The sequence below is a fragment of the Uranotaenia lowii genome, chromosome 2 (assembly GCF_029784155.1).
Source record: "Uranotaenia lowii strain MFRU-FL chromosome 2, ASM2978415v1, whole genome shotgun sequence".
In the NCBI taxonomy this organism is placed as follows: domain Eukaryota; kingdom Metazoa; phylum Arthropoda; class Insecta; order Diptera; family Culicidae; genus Uranotaenia; species Uranotaenia lowii.
The window spans coordinates 230,393,069-230,410,278 of record NC_073692.1 but is presented as its reverse complement, the minus strand read 5'-3'; the positions used below and the strand labels follow the sequence as shown (position 1 = coordinate 230,410,278).

General features: G+C 40.3%; 1 protein-coding gene across 2 annotated transcripts; it reads left to right on the top strand.

The window, feature by feature from the left end:
- The first annotated feature begins 3,606 nt into the window (after positions 1 to 3,606).
- On the top strand, positions 3,607 to 16,355 carry LOC129747235 (uncharacterized). 2 transcript variants are annotated; one of them, XM_055741332.1, is made up of 5 exons: positions 3,607 to 3,830; positions 4,654 to 4,725; positions 5,226 to 5,841; positions 15,471 to 15,892; positions 15,958 to 16,355. In XM_055741332.1, exons 2-5 carry the CDS (start codon positions 4,682 to 4,684, stop codon positions 16,169 to 16,171), a joined length of 1,296 nt encoding a protein of 431 aa, XP_055597307.1. In that variant the 5' UTR covers positions 3,607 to 3,830; positions 4,654 to 4,681; the 3' UTR covers positions 16,172 to 16,355. The 2 variants fall into 2 exon arrangements, with proteins under 2 accessions (XP_055597307.1, XP_055597308.1); XM_055741333.1 differs by lacking the exons at positions 3,607 to 3,830; positions 4,654 to 4,725 and adding an exon at positions 4,765 to 5,140.
- The last annotated feature ends 855 nt before the right edge of the window (positions 16,356 to 17,210 follow it).

Genomic DNA, 17,210 nt, shown 5'->3' with positions numbered 1-17,210 from the left:
AACTTGTACGATATAAACTTGAATTTGACAGAAAAAAATGCATTTCTTTGAAATAATCTCATTTTTATTATTTTTATGGATGAATAAACTTATTGGTTTAAAGTATAAAAAAAAAATAATCTTATTTTTATTCAACTGACGGAAAATGAGAGCCCTGCACTCAAGTCGCAAAAGACGACCAAATAAGTCGTCAAACTTTCCATATTGTTACGAAAAATGTCGTATATTACAACCTCAATCATCTATATGATAATGTAAATTGTCATAGTATATTCCAAAAAGAATCAGGGTAGTCGTAAATGATGCGCATGACAAGTCGTGCAAATCGTAATTTAATACAATCCAAATCAAGAATATGTTTGCTAATGTACTTATATGGCCTCCAAAATGATACGCATATACTGGTGTTGCTACATTATATACGATATGTTTACAGGTATATTTGCATGTATATTTGCGTTGCAAATTCGAAATACCCACCAAATGGTTGTGTGGGTACCATGCGTTTGTTCAATCTAAACTTCAGTACTTGGTATTTATATGGGGAGCTGCTACCAGAACAAGGCTGAAACCCTTACAGATAGCTCAAAACCGTTGCTTAAAGGCTGTATACAAGCGTCCTAGATTATATCCGACCAAGAATCTGTACATCGAAGCTGATAAATCTACTCTTCCAATCAATGCATTGAGGGAAATGCAAGCTGTATCTATTATTCACAATCATCTGTATAACCCAACTGCTCATCACAATCAAATTTACGACCGCCCTGATCACAGATTCCCATTGAGAAACCAAAGTAGCTTGTCTGTGAGACAACCCACCTCAAAATTTGCCAAAAAAACATTCACATATTACGGTAAGACTTGCTATAACCGACTACCTGAAAACATACGATCGGAAAGAAACATCGCCAAATTCAAAGATCTTATCAAGCGACGTACCAAAGCTAACATGGATACATACATCCAGTAAACTAAACCAATAGTCCGGTTTCCGGTAACCTGACAGCCAGCGTTCCCTTAAAAGAGAATTTTCTCACTGGGAACGCATCAAACTCCTGGATCTTCATCACTCGCGTAAACCGCTAGTGACCTGTATCTAACGTCAAACTAATGCCTGTTCAAATATGTCTTATCTTCTCGCCACCAGCCACCACCGCCTCCAACACCGCCTCCACCACCAACCGCCACCACCGCCACCAGCCGAACTACTATCTTATGAAAACTGTTTATCAATCTAAGAATCAAAAACAAAATGTAAAAATATTGTAAAATCAAATCATTCGGAAAACATTACAAAAAAGGATAGAGAAAATAAAAGAGTGATGAGGAGGTTTTATGCCTTTGGGAGAAGTGGCTTGAAATTAGCTCCACTCCCAGGGGCTTTTCCCTGCTCACAGATAAAAAAAAAATCGGTGCTGCAACGTTACCGGGAGACCCTTACGGTGGATCGAGCAAAACAAACCAGGCGTAAAAGTGGAACATATGACCGGAAGTTGCGAGCAAAGGTAATTCGATCAGTTCAAAATAATTCTGGAATCTTCTAGCGTGATTTGGCGAAAAAGTTGAGGACGAACCACAGTACAGCTCGACGAATTTGTTTGCGAGAAGGCTTGCGTTCGTATCATGCAAGCAAACACCCCAACAGGACGCTGAAACAAAACCTGGTTGCCAAAACCAGGGCAAGGAAGTTGTACGAAAAAGTGTTGACCAAGTACCTACAACGCATTCATTTTGATGGGCGACGAAACTTACGTCAAAATGGATTTTGGACAAATACCCGGTAACAAATTTTACCTTGCGAAGCGTAAAGGAAATGTTGCGGGTAGATTCAAGTTTGTTTTCGCAGATAAATTTGCTCGTAAGTTGATGATTTGGCAAGGGATCTGTAGTTGTGGGAAGAAGACTAAGATTTTCATCACTGGGGACACAATGAATGGAAATGTTTACAAAGAAGGATGTCTCCAGAAGAAGGTTTTGCCATTCATTCGGTCCCACAAAGTTCCGGTGAAGTTCTGGCCGGACCTGACAAGCTGCCACTACAGCCGGGATGTCGTTAAGTGGTATAAGGAGAACAAGATCGATTTTGTTGAAAAAAGTATCAATCCACCAAACTGTCCGGATTTTCGTCCCATCGAGAAATATTGGGCAGTAGTTAAGGGTAAACTGAAGAAATGTGGCAAAACCATGAAAAACTCGCTCAAATGGAAAAGTGGTGGAACAAGATGGCGAATGAGGTTACCAGCAGTACTGTGCAGAAAATGATGGGCGGTATCTCCAAAAAAAGTTCGAAAATTCATCCGAAAAGCTGACGAATGATTTTTATGTATTTTTTCCTTAAAGTGCAATAAAAACCCTACAAAATGACATTTTTACTTTTGTTGTACGTTATTTCTTCGCGGAGAAATGATCTATTTTATCTGACCAGATTTTATGTGAAACAGATTATATAAACAAAAAAAAACACCAAAGACGAGTTGCTTGTTTGTAGAACACTTGAACTGTTAAAAAATTGCTTTGTACAAAAAATAAAATTTAAAATAAAACTTATTTATAAAATATAAAGTTTTAGGCGTTGAAAAGAACGTCATTTCTTTTGTTCACTTATGTACCAGCTAACACTTCCCACTTTTACGAACTGTTCATTGAAGATTGTGTACATTTTCAAAATGAGCTAAAAGAAATAAACTGTAATTTATACACATTTACACCTGCAATCAAAGAGCTAAAATCACTGTGTCATATTTAAGTCATTGATCAATATTTACGTCCGTTTGAAATAGAATGGGAAAGAATGTTTTATACTATTTTAATTGAAACGACACTAATGAATGCGAAAGAGTATTCTTTTAAATTTTAGAAATCATCGATTAACTAAACCCCCGTAATACCGAAGATGAAAGAGATCAAACAATTCTCATGTTTTGATCGAATGAAAAGAACGACACCAGAAAACATATACGAAAGTTACGAAAAAACATGACTACGTCTCACGTTGCGCCGTGGCGTCTCTCTCTCAAGGGTGCAAAAACATGCGTGCGCATCACGATTGGTAATTTTAACTCCGTTCGTCGCACATTTCGAACATATTTCTAATTTTCATAACACCTAGCATGAGCGGTTTTTGTCTTGTCTTTCGCTTTAGTTGATTGTACCGAATTCGTTACATAACTGTCAATATATTTTTATTCTTCGGGATTAGTGATTAACGTGTGATGGAAGAAGTTTTAGGATTTTCCATGTTTGTATAATATTAAATGTTAAATTTTTCTGTGTAAAACTAACTTCAAACAGATGCAAAAAAAACTATCAAGAAAAACATGCCATCAAAAACAGCAAATTTAGATATTTTCTTCAGAAGATCCATGGGTGAGAAAAATGTGAGAGCAAAAACATTGCTTTCGTTGCCAAATTGTCAAAAAACATACCCACACCGATTCACGGATCGAGTAATTCCCTGGTCACAATCAGAGTCGGTATGCAAAATCCTCTCGACTGTTTCGATCGGATCAATCATACCACAACAAACTGCGAGAATGAGTAGGTATCGGGATAACGAGGAGACGAAACAAACTCAGCAAGATCCTCCGCTGAGTCTAGTCCCCGTTGGATTCTCATTGCTGGTCCAATCACGTTGACGATCGGTCGGTGGTTGCGGATTGATTCAAAAACGTGTCGCGCGCGCCTTTCGCCTTCCGTTCATGTAGTGACTATTCATAAACGGGTGTCCAACAATCGTTACGACAGCTGTTGGTGAAAATTTTTTTAACCTTTTACACAAGTGCTGCAAAAGATTTCAATTCCGTTGGTTTTTTGGAGTGATTTATCAGGTGAGTACATCCGCCCTTTAATCTAAAACCGTTCGAGAGTCAAGGACGATCAGGTTAGCTGTTGGCAGATAACTTAGTCCTTTGACCTTCGCACGTTGAAAAAAAACAAGTTAAGTAACAGAACGTTCAAGTGATCATGTTTTGCTGCAAACATCATGGTTGCGTAAACGTGAAAACGGTTCGGTGGAGGCGTTGAATCGCTAAATATTGAGGCACTCCGGGGATGGAAGTTTAGCGAAAGAAATTGGGAACCTTTGAAGGGTATTCGGGCCTACAAGTTTGACCTGTGGACATTTTTCACTATTCCAATATGGCGGCCATTTTGACATGACGAGAAAAAAACGGCTCCCAATGACGAGGATGGCAGTGATTCTATCTATAACCGCACCGATGTTTTTCAACAAAACTGAATGTGCTGTTTCGTGTTTTGCTTCAAATGGTATTCCTTCATATATGGTATATGTTTTCGGGTAGCACTTTTACACTTCCCTTCAAAAAACGAGTGAACGTCGCCGTTGAACATGACCGAAAATAAGTTTCTAATACTTTCCTCACCGGGAGAGCTAGATTAATGATTTTTTTACCCGTATTGAAATTACTGTCACAGTTTTTGTCCCCACGCTTGACAATTTCGTCACAATCATCCACAGAAGAATAACATCGGACCAAATTTAAGAGTCCAAAAATAACTTCGAACTCAATGGAGCGACCCTCTTCGACTTAACCGCGCGTTTAATGATAGTCAAATAACATTATGCGACAATGTGCTATGTGCCTTCTTAAATCATACTTAACATGTTTCATTCTTATCTTCCAATAAAAGTCCCTGCAACTGAATTGCAACTTTCATCATGGAAAAATCGAGCAGACCAGTTAGAAATCGTAAGCGAAGTAGGTTAGTCAGGCGTAAGAAATTGTTGAAAAAAAACCGTGTGTGTGCCCTTGTTTGTACACCTCGTGCCAGTGTACTAATAACGCTTCCTCTCGAATGGCCTGTTTTATATTTAGACTTACAACCAAATCAACATGTTTCATGTAATTTTGCATGTTTCCTCACCATATTCTCAACACACGATTCGTACATCAGCTGTGTTGGTGCACCTCGCGACGACGGCACAACGAAGAAAAACACGAGAGAGCGCAAAAACATCGCTACTTCCGGTCGTGCGCCTGCGTGACTCTCTCAAACACTCACAGTACAAATCTCCTCACTAATGGCCTTTCCACTTACACCGTTTGTAGCCAAACGGAACCAAAACACAAACAGGTTGTTTTCCGCTGATTGATAATTGTTTGTGTTTGCGTCCTATGTGAGTTTTCAGTTTGAAGAATTCTCGACCCACCGATGAATTATAAACCTTCCCTTTTCTTTATCAACTTCCTCGCACGCTACAGGAAAGCATGGCCTCCAGGGGACATCCATCGGCCTATCAAGCGGCTCTTCACACCGGAGATCAAACGTATGCTCAAGGACTGGCTCGTACGACGGCGGGAAAATCCGTACCCCAACCGGGAAGAAAAGAAGTTGCTGGCCTGTGAAACGGGCCTGACCTACACCCAAATATGCAACTGGTTCGCCAATTGGCGCCGGAAGTTAAAAAATTCCGGCCATGACCCGATCCGAAAGACTTGGAGCAATCTTATCAAGAACTATAACACCAGCGCCAGGGGAAACGTTGAACAGTTTAGTATCTGTTCAAGCGACAGCATATGGGGCGAAAGGGGAGAAGATTCTCAAGGATCTCGGACACCGCCATCGACTTCACGCTACGTTGGATACGGCAACAGTAAGATGTTGCCCGGCAACAATAACTCGCACGAGTACGTGAACCACATGCAGATGGTTGCACGCCATCGTCGGGTGTATTCCGATACTTCAGATACGGAAGACGAAGAATTTGATCAATCAACAAATTTTCCACCGGGCGGCACTTTCTACGATCATTGCTATACGCCGAAGAATTATAATGCGGTGTTCGGTATCCCTGCCGAGCAGGTGCAATACCTTCAGGTGAGTTTGGATGAATCAAATTCGTGTAGTTTTAACTAGGTGTCATGTGATATCATTCAAACAACGCACTTTTGCAATCTTAGGCCAGAAACACAGTGGACGCAATGCGAATTTCACTTATGAAGGGTTATTCAAAATAAAATTGGTTGACGTCGTGTCACATAATCGTATCTACTGTTTTTTGGCTCCATTTTAAAACATCTAAAGGTCTCAACGAACCCTAACTTGTCAATATTTGTAGAAAATGACTGTATGTATTCGCATGTAAAGGTTTTAAGATGAGGGAAATAAACATTAGGCGTACTGAATATTCAAAGACATGAACGGAATCCGATGTATGCCTCCTTTACGTCTAATCGGTTTAAGTTCATTCTGCCTGTCATTCATATGGCTCAACGACCACCCTCCAATTGGGGTTTGAATTTCATTCCCGAGTCCTATTTCTTTTGTTGAGGATTTCGATGTATCAGCTCGTGACTCTAATCGTGCGGATTTTTTTCTGTCTGAATCTGGATGTTTTCACTGTTAGCAAGGAAATGGTTTTAGAGGCCATAATCAATTTGAAGAACTCCACTTGAGCCGGACAGGATGGAATACCGGCGTGCGTATTAGTTTTAGTTTTAGTTTTATTGATTAGATCCTAGGCTTCAGCCCTTTATCTTATTCTATAATATAAATGACACTTAATAACTACAGTAATTGTTAATTTGTAAAAGAGCACTGCACAATTCTACTTTTGATTTGTTCTCTGGACATGCTTAGTTGAATAATATCGACGTTTGTGTTGTAAAATGTAATCATTCGGTACATTGGTTCGTTTCTGGCGTAATTCTGGAGCTAGTTGAAACGGCCTTACGCTTCGTAAACTGCGGCGGCCTTCGTACGGATATATACAAGATAATAAATACGGCGAGTAATATCTTCCACAGATTAAGTCCTTTAGAAACAGTGCGTCGATCGATTTTCTTCGGGTTTCCAGCGTGTCCAAACCTACCAGCATGCACAAGACTCGATACTCCGGCATTTCTGCTTGCCACCCAAGGTTTCTCAAAGCGTATTTCAAGAACTTCTTCTGAACCCTATCCAGTCTGTTGTTGTGTATGTTGTAGTACGGTCGCCACACAATGCCGGCATATTCAATGACGGTCCTAACTAATCCAGTGTAGATAGAAACAATCGAGTAGGGATTATCCAGCTCGTGACAGATTCTACTAACCATTCCGAATTTCCGATTTCCATTTCGATGGCTTTTGAAAAAGTTAACTCCGCGTCCAACTCCACTCCTAAGTCTTTTACTGAACTTTGCCGAGCAATGATGCAATCGTTTTCTAAGCGGTATTCATAAGTGATATTGCTTATTTTCGGGGAAAAGGTTATAACGTTGCATTTCGAGGAATTGATCTTTAGGTCGAATCTACTGCAACACTCTGTGAATCTGTGCAAGGCGTTCTGCAGAGTCACGCAATCCTTCGGGTGACGAATAGGCAAAAACATTTTTAAATCATCGGCATAAACCAGCGCGAACACATCAGTCAGTACTTCAGGAAATTCGTTCATAACAGTGATGAAAAGAAGGGGTCCCAAGTGACTCCCTTGTGGAACACCACTGTTGACCGAGAAAGTATTGAAAAAGTGTCGCACTTTACTGGTGAAACTTCTCACGCGCATTTTTAATCAGTCTCTAGAACATCAGAAAATTTCCTACCATCTGGCAAAAAATCGTTTTTGAGCCCAGTGCACAAAAAGATGATAAACAAGATGTTCTTAACTGCCGAGGTGTCACGTCGCTAGCTGCCTGCTCGAAAGCATTTGAGAAGATCGTTAACGTTCTATAACGACATCAACTTGCTGCTCATTGGATGTAAAGTTCTCCTGTAGGTGGACGACTTGAAAATATTTTTAGTCATGAACAGTCAAACTGATTGTTATGAATTGCAATGTTTCTTGGACGCAGCCGTGAATTGGTACGGTAATAATTTACTTGCTTTGAGCGTTGTGAAGTGCTGTATTATCACGTTTGGGCGTAGGAAAAATCTTTTCATGCATCACTACAATATTCTGGGGACGAGCAGTTGCATCGTGTTGAGGAGATAAAGGATCTTGGCGTTTTTTTTCTGGACAGTCATATGACTTTTAAGCGTCATTACGCTGTGATAATCGAGAATCGTGGGATTTCTCATACGTTTGAACAAAGAATTCACTGATCCGGTCTGTTTGCGAGCTCTGTATTGCTCTGGTGCGACCAATATTGGAATCTAAGAACCTACCCAAGTAACCATAAGCACTAAAGCTTTGCATTTTTATAGCTTTACACCAGCATTCAAAGGCTAAATTACACTATATCAGCACATCAAGTGCAATTTTGCATTACAACAGCCGATCGAGTGCTATGCTGCATCATGTTAGAATTATACCACTTTTTAAAAATGCAACTTGCATTCTATTAGCTTTGCACAATGCTTTTGAAATGCAACATTGCACTAAATCAGAATAACAAATGCTATATTTTCTAAGAATTAAATTGGCATCACACAAGCTTGCTTTAATGCTTTTAAGCACTATGTAAGCACTACAGTGGCATTAGGCAAAAGCACATTAGCATTGATTGATGCTGAATCAATGCAAATTCAGGGCATCGGTTGCTTGAAATTTGATTCAAATAGGTCTTTTTTTTCAAAGATTTAACGCGGACCTGATAGGTTCACAGGCAGAGTCAATGTCAAATGTCAGAGCCACATATGTCATGAGTTCGATTCCAGATCATTTTCAGCAGAAAAATAAAAAAAAATCATGTAGAAAATTCAATCCGAGAGATCTTCTCAATATGCATAAGCGAATATAAAAATAATTACAAATTTAGTATCATGGCAGAAAAATAAACCAAACAAAAATCCAAAATAATTTTTTTTCGCATGGTCGAACCTCATTCGAACGCCATTTGCATTTTCCCAGCATTTTGGCCGCCAACGCTGTAGCATCAACCAATGCTATAACAGTGCTTTTATAGGGTTATACCAGTTTCTGCACTAATGCAGCAGTTAATTTCGCCAAACCTGGCTCACAGAGCTTAAATGATGCACAGAATCAAGCTCTATAGCTGACGCTAGAGCAGAGTTGATGCTAGATTTTAGTGCTTATGGTTACTTGGGTAGCACAACCTAGTATGGTGGCCTTTTGAAGTTTCATCGTTGTGCCCTGCTTGGACATCATATGCTGTCGGATCGTCATTCCATCGATCAATCGCTATACGTGACAAGTATTCTTCGAAACGATATTGACTGCTCCTGACTACTTTCTCGATGTAATATTTATGCTCCACAAAGAACCTGCGATATGGCAGCAACGATCCTCTTCGTTCAGCGAAAAATGCTGTTTACGTTATTGTACTGTCTTCGATTTCAATAAATCCACTTCAACTTTTAGACGCCGTATTCAATCTGAATTAAGTGACCAACTTAGAAATTAGGAAAAGTATCATGTTATGCACAAAAAATATTAAGTAGATTATCAAGATACCTATGTCAGATGATTTTTTTTTTTTTAAATTCGACCATAACATTTTAATTGAAGTAAGGGCACAGCTGATGCATACTCGAGAATAGAATAGCTTTGCGGGTAGTGCACGATTAAGAAGACAATCCTTCTCAAAGAACTTTAGTTTGTGTGATTTTCAACCGTTGTTGGTACAAGTCACAACAGAGGATAAACACTTTGAATGTCGTTAAACGTATCGAACGCAGAGTAGAAACTACGATTCCCGGAAAAGTAAATTTCAACCCTGAGAGAAATAATAGCATACTAGCATATCAATCTGGAATACTCCCACTAACCGAGCTAAACAAGCGCGTGATTTGAAAGTATCAAAGCAATCGGGAAAGCCACGCGTAACTAAGCAACTACCGTCCACAATCGTTTTTAATAGGCGATGGAAGCGGTGCTGAATTTGGGTGATGGTTTTCTATTAGTGCAAGTGGGATGCAGCTAAAATTTCACCCAACTTAAAGCTTAGTTCTTTTAGAAATGGGACACTTTCTTTTGCTAATAGCTCGTTTACTAGTAATCGGACATTCAAAATTTTGACAGCAATTTGTTGTCTGTAAAAAGTACTATCCTACCTATTTTTTTCAAAATTTAAAAATTACGCGTTTTTGAGATATTTACGATGCAAGAGAAAAAGGAAAAAATAATTTTGCACAGTTTCATTCAAAATCCATCATAGTCAAATTGAAAGCTGACAAAACCGTTGATTATTCGAAGAATTACTGTATGTAAGTGGTGGAAAAGTATGGAAATACTGTCAATAATGTCCACAAAGTTCAAATCAAGCATTGGAGTGAAGCATATGATCGGCAACTTCGGCTAAGTGTCATCAGAGAATCAAGTCTCATACCAGCATTTTTAATTTTCAAAAATCGAAAAACTAAGTAGATCGCTGAAATTTCCAAAAAAATTTTTTTCTCCGATAAGCTGAAAGTGTGTCATTCAAACCACACCTCAAACACTAAATTTTTGCAAGTTCCAGAGCTCGTAAGCTGTATAGCCGGTTCCGAGGCTATGGGACAGATGATTTCTGATGAACGACAAAACTTATGAAATACCCTATTTTAAACAAATTCCAGCGGTTATATCCTATACTATGTCTGCTCGTGGCAAGGTCCCGAATATATTAAAGTATGTATTTGCTGGTTATTTTTTATGAAATACTATGATTTGCCAAAATTCTGCTCTTGTGGAAAGAAATAACAATATTTAAAACGAAAACTATGGTTTTCGCTGCTTTTAAAAGCCTAAAAAGAGCAATCTTTTATGTACCCTTCGCAAACTACTATCTGTACTAACCGATTATACTTTAAGTTTGATCTCATGATGGCTTTACTTCGTTATTGCCAGATTTTGCCAGCAGAAATTTCATTAAAAACGCTCGAAAAGTGGCTCAAAAATAATCAAATTTGTTAATTTCGAAACATCTGTATCCACTAAATTACCCTCAGTTTCTTTTAAAAGAGAAGTATTGGTCCGAAAAGTAGCGAAAATTGAAGGAAGAGGGTGTAGCCACCTAAAATACAGATTAGACGAAGTATTAGTTTGAAAAACTGATCAATATCATGATTGAAAAAAGTGTGCGCTAGCCAATGGGAGGTACCAAGAATAAAGTAGAATTTATTCTTACAAAAAAACGTTAAATTTTTTTTTTCAATTTTTTTCATGAATTATCATTAAATTACCTTCATTTCCTTCATAGAAAGTTTTTAGATCAAACGAAAGGTTTTTGAGATACACGCATTCGTAACTGTCCCATTTCTAAAAGAACTAAGCTTTATGACAGATCATACGGGGTTTTCTTAAGGAGAGAAAGAATAACTTTTCGCTTCCATCGCCCATTGCCCCGATCCGAATAACCACGATCTGCGCGCATCTGCAAGCGTGTTCCTCTTCCGTGCGCAGGTGGTCAGTTAGGCAAGACGTGTGTTATGACTCATGAGTGCAGGCGTGTTGGGCGATTCCTCAGCACCGGATTCGCACACATACTTGTCTCCTGAACCCCTTCAACCAGACAAACTCAGGAATGAAACGTTTGTTGTCACTAGCAGAAAGCGGCGTGACTGAATCGAAGGTCTTAGAGATCTCTTTAGAAAACCAGTAAAAACCGCATGGTCCGCAAGATTTGAACCCCAAGAAGTGATGGTCAATCCTCCTTAAATCGGTGAGTTGTCATGAAATATCTTCGAAAAGCTGGGTGCTCATCGTTGTTAGCTGAGATAGGAACCAGATGATTCCCGGACCAAACAGTGCTTATTACATTTGGGGCATGGAGTCAAGGGTCTTCTGTTGTAACTTTTTGTTAGATTCACAGAAAAGCAACTCTTATGGAGTTGGGTCATTGGGCACTGTGAAACTAGATTCTCTGCAGATTATCTGTGAATGATACTTATTTTTCATATAGAGGTGTTCTCGTAATATTGCTAGACAAATATTCCTTCCTCTCCGAAGAAAAAGGAAAAAAACTTTTTTTTTGTAATTCAGATAGCATTTAATGAAACAAAACAATTGCTGGTGTTGGCGGTTGGTGTGGGCGGTTGGTGAAGGCGGTTGGTGGGGCGGTTTGCGGCAGGTGGTGGCTAGCAGAGAGGGGGTACATAGAAAATACGGTATGGTGGCGATTAGTGGCGGATATATTGCAAGTGAGGATTTCGACTGTTCGTAGCCCCCAGTGAGATTACTCTCTGTTAAGGGGGTACTTGCGAGCTTGTTTTACAGCTGAGTTAGTTTACAGTTGATTTTTTTTTTGCTTTGGTTTACATTAAGTTAGGTAGTTCATTAAGTTGGTTTTTAGGTAGGCTTTTACTTGGCGTTTGAAGCTGAGTTTGTTCGTTACGAGCTTCAAAAATCCTGGGAGGTTATTGTACTTTAATTTGCTATAATATTCGGGTGATCTTTTCATCTTCTCCGTATTGGCTCTTCTGTGTACTAGATTTCTCCTTGATCTTGTGGGAAACCTGTGCCTCAAATACTGAATTGGTTGATTATGGTGGAAAAGCGGATTATGTAGCTTGTTGTGGATCTGAATGACGCTTTGGAGTTCCCTTAATGCGGCTATTGGTAGTATCGACTGCGAGGCTTCTTGAAATAGGCTGTGGGTGGAGTACAGTTTGGGTCGTTTGTACACAGCTTTCAGGCAACGGTTCTGCATAGCTTGAAGTGGTTTGATGTCACTTTTCCTAGCTGATCCCCAAATAGAAACCATGTATTGCAATTTGGCTTGCACAAAAGCATGGTATAAACAAGTTAACTGTTTGGTTGGTACGAACCTCGATATTTTCCAGATGATACTGTGTATTACACTTAATTCTTTCCGAAGGCCATTTACGTGCACGTTCCATCTTATACGCTCGTCGAAGTTAAGACCCAAATACTTAAATGTTTTAACTTGTTCAATCGTGGTTTGATCAATTTTTAACTGAGAGTGGTCCGCAGACAGGCGATTCGTTGATCTGAAGATCATATATTTGGTTTTATCTAGGTTCAGCGAGAGAAGATTGGCGTCGAAAAATGCTTTCAGCTTTTCCAAATCAGTTGACATCTGGGAAGTTATTGTCGTAACGTCGGCGTTTTCGTATGATAAAGCGCCTTCATGGCGCTTGAACAGGATTTTTCCATCTCGTCCAGGCCAAACAAACTTTATGCCGAGCTCACTCTGCATGCTCTTCGCTTCCGACAGCAATTCTTTCCCGAGAGTAGTCAATTCATCTCGAATTGTCACTTTGTTCGAAGATCCAGCATAAATCTCATCGATCTGCGATGCCTGCAGAACTCCGTGTTCACGTTTTTTTTGAAAAAGCAACTCTTTGGTTTGTGCACGCTCAAACGTAACAAGTATTGGTGCAGTTCTCATCGATGAATTTTTGCTCAATAACCTTTTCGCCTCGGCGACATCACCATCCTTCAGTGGACATCCGATTGTAGTTGCTAGTTTTATCACTGTATCCATTGTATTCTCCTGCGCGCTCGTCGGTAGTCCCAGCACGATGGCATTTTTCTCCAATGCTGATCTGTTGGCTTTATCCAATTCGGTTTCTAATTTATCCACTTTACTAGCCAAGTCATAATGCTTCTGTTGCCATACATTGACCGTGTTCTTCAGCTTCTCATTATCGTATTGCATTTCCTTGATAGCCTTTCCAATACTTTTAAAATTCCCTCTGAGCTCTTCAAATTTGCTCGATAGAAAATCTTGAGATTCTTCAATGTGCTTATTAGTTTCCATCAAACTATCAACGACTGCTCTGCCGCTCATAGCAAGTCCGTCCCATTTGCGTTTTTGTTGAATTGAGAAAAACGGCATTGAAAAATCGCAAAAAGTCCATCGTTAATTCAGCATTTGTGTGCGTTTTTAATCAAAGTAATCAACAGAATCTGTCAATGCAACGGCTAATGAAAGATTTTCGCTTTATATGGATTATTTTTTTGTTTTGATTTCGTTGAAAATCATTTGGCTGGGCTCTTATGGCAGTGGGACCGACATGCGATGATTTATGCCATATGGGACCAACTTGCGATCATTCGTTCAATGGGACAAAATTTCTTGAGGTTTTTTTCAATGTTCATTAGAACAAAGTACTGAAAACAAAGTTTTCTCTTGAAACTACTGATAAAATTAAAGTGATTCCAGCAATAAACTGAAAAATGATGAAAACGCAAATGGGACGGACTTGCTATGAGCGGCAGTGCTCTGGTCTTGAGTAATTCGTCCCGCACAGATGTCAGCGAAAAGATGGTGCAACATTTGTGCTGACAAAACAGGGTCGGCTTTCAGCATCTCAGCAGGAACGCAATCGATTCCAGGCGCTTTATTGGATTTCATGTCTTTATTTGCCTCTTCTATTTCAGCGAGGGTGCTTCTGAGTTGACGACACTAATGCGACTTACTGTTGGCGCTTCGAGTTGCGGATTCTGCTGGCCATCGCTATTTGTGACTCGGAAAAGTTGTTCAAAATGCTCAGTCTAACGTTTGAGCTGATCAGTTCGATTGGTCAACAGCTGACCTTCTCGGTCTTTTATCGGCATTCTTGCATTAGTCCTTGCTCCACTAAGGCGCGAGAAATGCCATATAGTATTCGGATATTTCCAATGGCGGCAGCTCTTCCTCCCTCTTCGGCTAGGGAGTTTGATCAGCCTCTCTTGTCTCGTTTACAAGCTCGTTTAACTGCCTTTTCCTGCTCCGCATATCGCAAGCTGGCGGCTGCTTTGGCTGACCCGATAAATACCTACTCAATTCCAACTTTTGCCATTCTCCGATCATCGACCATCCTCCAAGTTTCATCTGACATCCATTCACTTCTTCTTCCACAAACTTTACCGAGACTTTACACAAACTGGCTCGTCGTGATAAAGGTATTCTTAACCCACACCACTGTGCTTCGACTGTTCCGTCTGTCAGCCGAGGCTCGAGATTCAAGCTGTTCAAAGTATGCCCTTTTCACCTCTGCATTCTTCAACTGGCGGACGTCGTAGCGACATCCGACTTTCTCCTCTCGCCGTTGGACACGCGCAACTCTCAGTCGTATCTCACCAAGGACATGGTGATGGTCAGATGCAAAGTCTACGCTACGTTTGTTGCGGACATCAAGAAGGCTCCTTCTCCATTTCCGGCTGATGCAGGTGTGGTCAATTTGATTTTTTCTTCGGCCATCTCGGGATACCCAAGTGGCCTTATGTACTGGTCGATGAGGGAAGAGCGATCCACCAATCACCATGTTGTTGTTGCCATAAATTTCTACAAAAAGCTCTTCGTTTTCGCTCATCTGTCCTAGACCATGGCGCCCCATGATGCGCTCTAAGTCCTGATATCGGAGCCAATCTTGTCTTAGGCGTTGAAGTTGCCTAAGTGGATTAGAATGTCACCCTTCGGAATTTTCTCTACCACGCTGTTCAGTTGACTGTGAAACTGCTTTTTCGCCTGCAAATTGGTAACGTCAGTTGGCGCATAACACTGAACCATTATAGGGTTTCTAACCTGTGTTCTAAATCTGGCTAGAGGTGATATAACCACTATGCGGCCTCGTATTTCAGATTATCCACCATTTGCTAGCCAATATATTATTTAACGTTTTGTTTATTTGTTATTCCAGGCATCTGCCACCATTGGCGATTGTCCGGCAGATTTCAACGCCAACACCAGCTCCATCATAGCGGCCAGTTTCCCGAACGCTTTTCGAGCTGAAAACGGTACTTATTACTTAACGCCAAGCACCACAGTTTCTCCGGCATTGAATGGCAAGAGTACCAGCAAGTACAAAAACAGCATCATGGAGAAGTATTTACGGGACCTAAGTGAGGTTGAACCTGATCCCGATCCAAGCGGATGCGAAGGATATACCGCTTCGCCTAATCCGTTCCAACTGCTTCCTTCACCCCAGGCACAGGTCAATGTGACCGCTGTTGGACCTTTGGGCTGTGAAGTGCGCAGCCCACCCTCGCTTTCAAAATGGCTTGAAAGCACGGCCAAGTTTACCCCATCCAAGAATAACTACATCGATTGGGAGCAGTCCAGGTGGTGTTCTTCTTTAATCATTTGTTTGTTATAATAAACCAACAACATCTCAATTAAAATTGCAGAAAACTATCGTCCTCTAAGAAGAGATGCAATTCTAACTCGTCCGGCACTCAACTGACTCATCAGTTGCCCTGCAACTCAGCATCTTCTCAAGGATCTAGCGAAACTTCGTCGTACACCTCGACCGAAATGCCCGTGCACCAGAAGGATGAAATAGATGCCGCTGAAGCTCTCACTCGATTGGCTAACAACTTCCGCATGAAGTTCTACACCTAAACATGTTAGATCCAGTTGTCCTTCTTTCTGTTACATAACTTCATATCAAACCTGTGTAATATCTATTATAGTGAAATACAATGATAGCATTCCGAAGATTAGAGACAATTATAGATGCAAATAACTCGTAGCGGTGAATCGTTTTGTTTTGTTATTAGCAATATTGTTAAAAAAAAAAGAGTGACTGGGGATTTCTGTCTTGTTGAAAATAAAATTTATAAAATGACCGTTTGTTTTTATTTTATTACGGGAATTTTTTTAATAGTAGTAGTATCAGATTCATATTTACATCAGACTTACATCGATTGTTCCATAAACGAAACATTTTTTGTAGATTTTTAAAGACTTTTCGTTTTTTGAGATAATTAAGATTTAAGTTTCAAAAAATCTTGTTTTAGTTCGTTTGTATTTTTTTCATGTTTTATCATAAAGACCCATTTACAGTTCTCTGGAAAATGAATGTGACCAATTTAGATCGCTGCAAGCTTTGTATGGAAATTTCAAAATCTCAAATTTCTATCCTTCCCATAACTTTTTTTTTGCTGCCAGACGAATGGTGGATAATGTGCAACACGAGACCCCATATAGTGGTCTTATCACCTCTTATTAGCAATTCCTATCTCAACCTCCCCGTTCAGCGCTGCGAGTAACCTAAGCTGAGATCGGGTACCCAACCCCGGTGGATGCTTTGGTCGCATGCAGACCGAGAAGGTGGCCGCCGGCTTCTGTCCCCCAGGTCAGGGGCCGCGTGCAACAACAACCAAGCTTCTGTGTTCCAGGTCAGGAGCGGCTCAAATAGCGTCCGTCTCGCAGCGACCGGCTGAATTAACGAAATGAGGCTCTCGCCAGCTAAGTTCCAGATAGCAGTCCCTTCGCGGGATAGGGACCTGAAGCTAACAACCTATTGCTCCCGATTTATTAATTGTTGCAGAAACTGGGATAAGAAATAAAAACCGAATTGGAACTTTGGCAACGAATTTTAGCATGAAAACACAGACTAGAATTGGAACTTGGAATGTTTTGACCCTTGTCCACAGCC

Excerpts from the sequence above, each read along its gene's own strand:
- LOC129747235 (XM_055741332.1), top strand. The coding sequence starts at position 4,682 with ATGGAAAAATCGAGCAGACCAGTTAGAAATCGTAAGCGAAGTAG. Across the intron at positions 4,726-5,225 it reads AGAAATCGTAAGCGAAGTAG|GAAAGCATGGCCTCCAGGGG; the intron begins GTTAGTCAGGCG and ends CGCACGCTACAG. Across the intron at positions 15,893-15,957 it reads ATCGATTGGGAGCAGTCCAG|AAAACTATCGTCCTCTAAGA; the intron begins GTGGTGTTCTTC and ends TTAAAATTGCAG.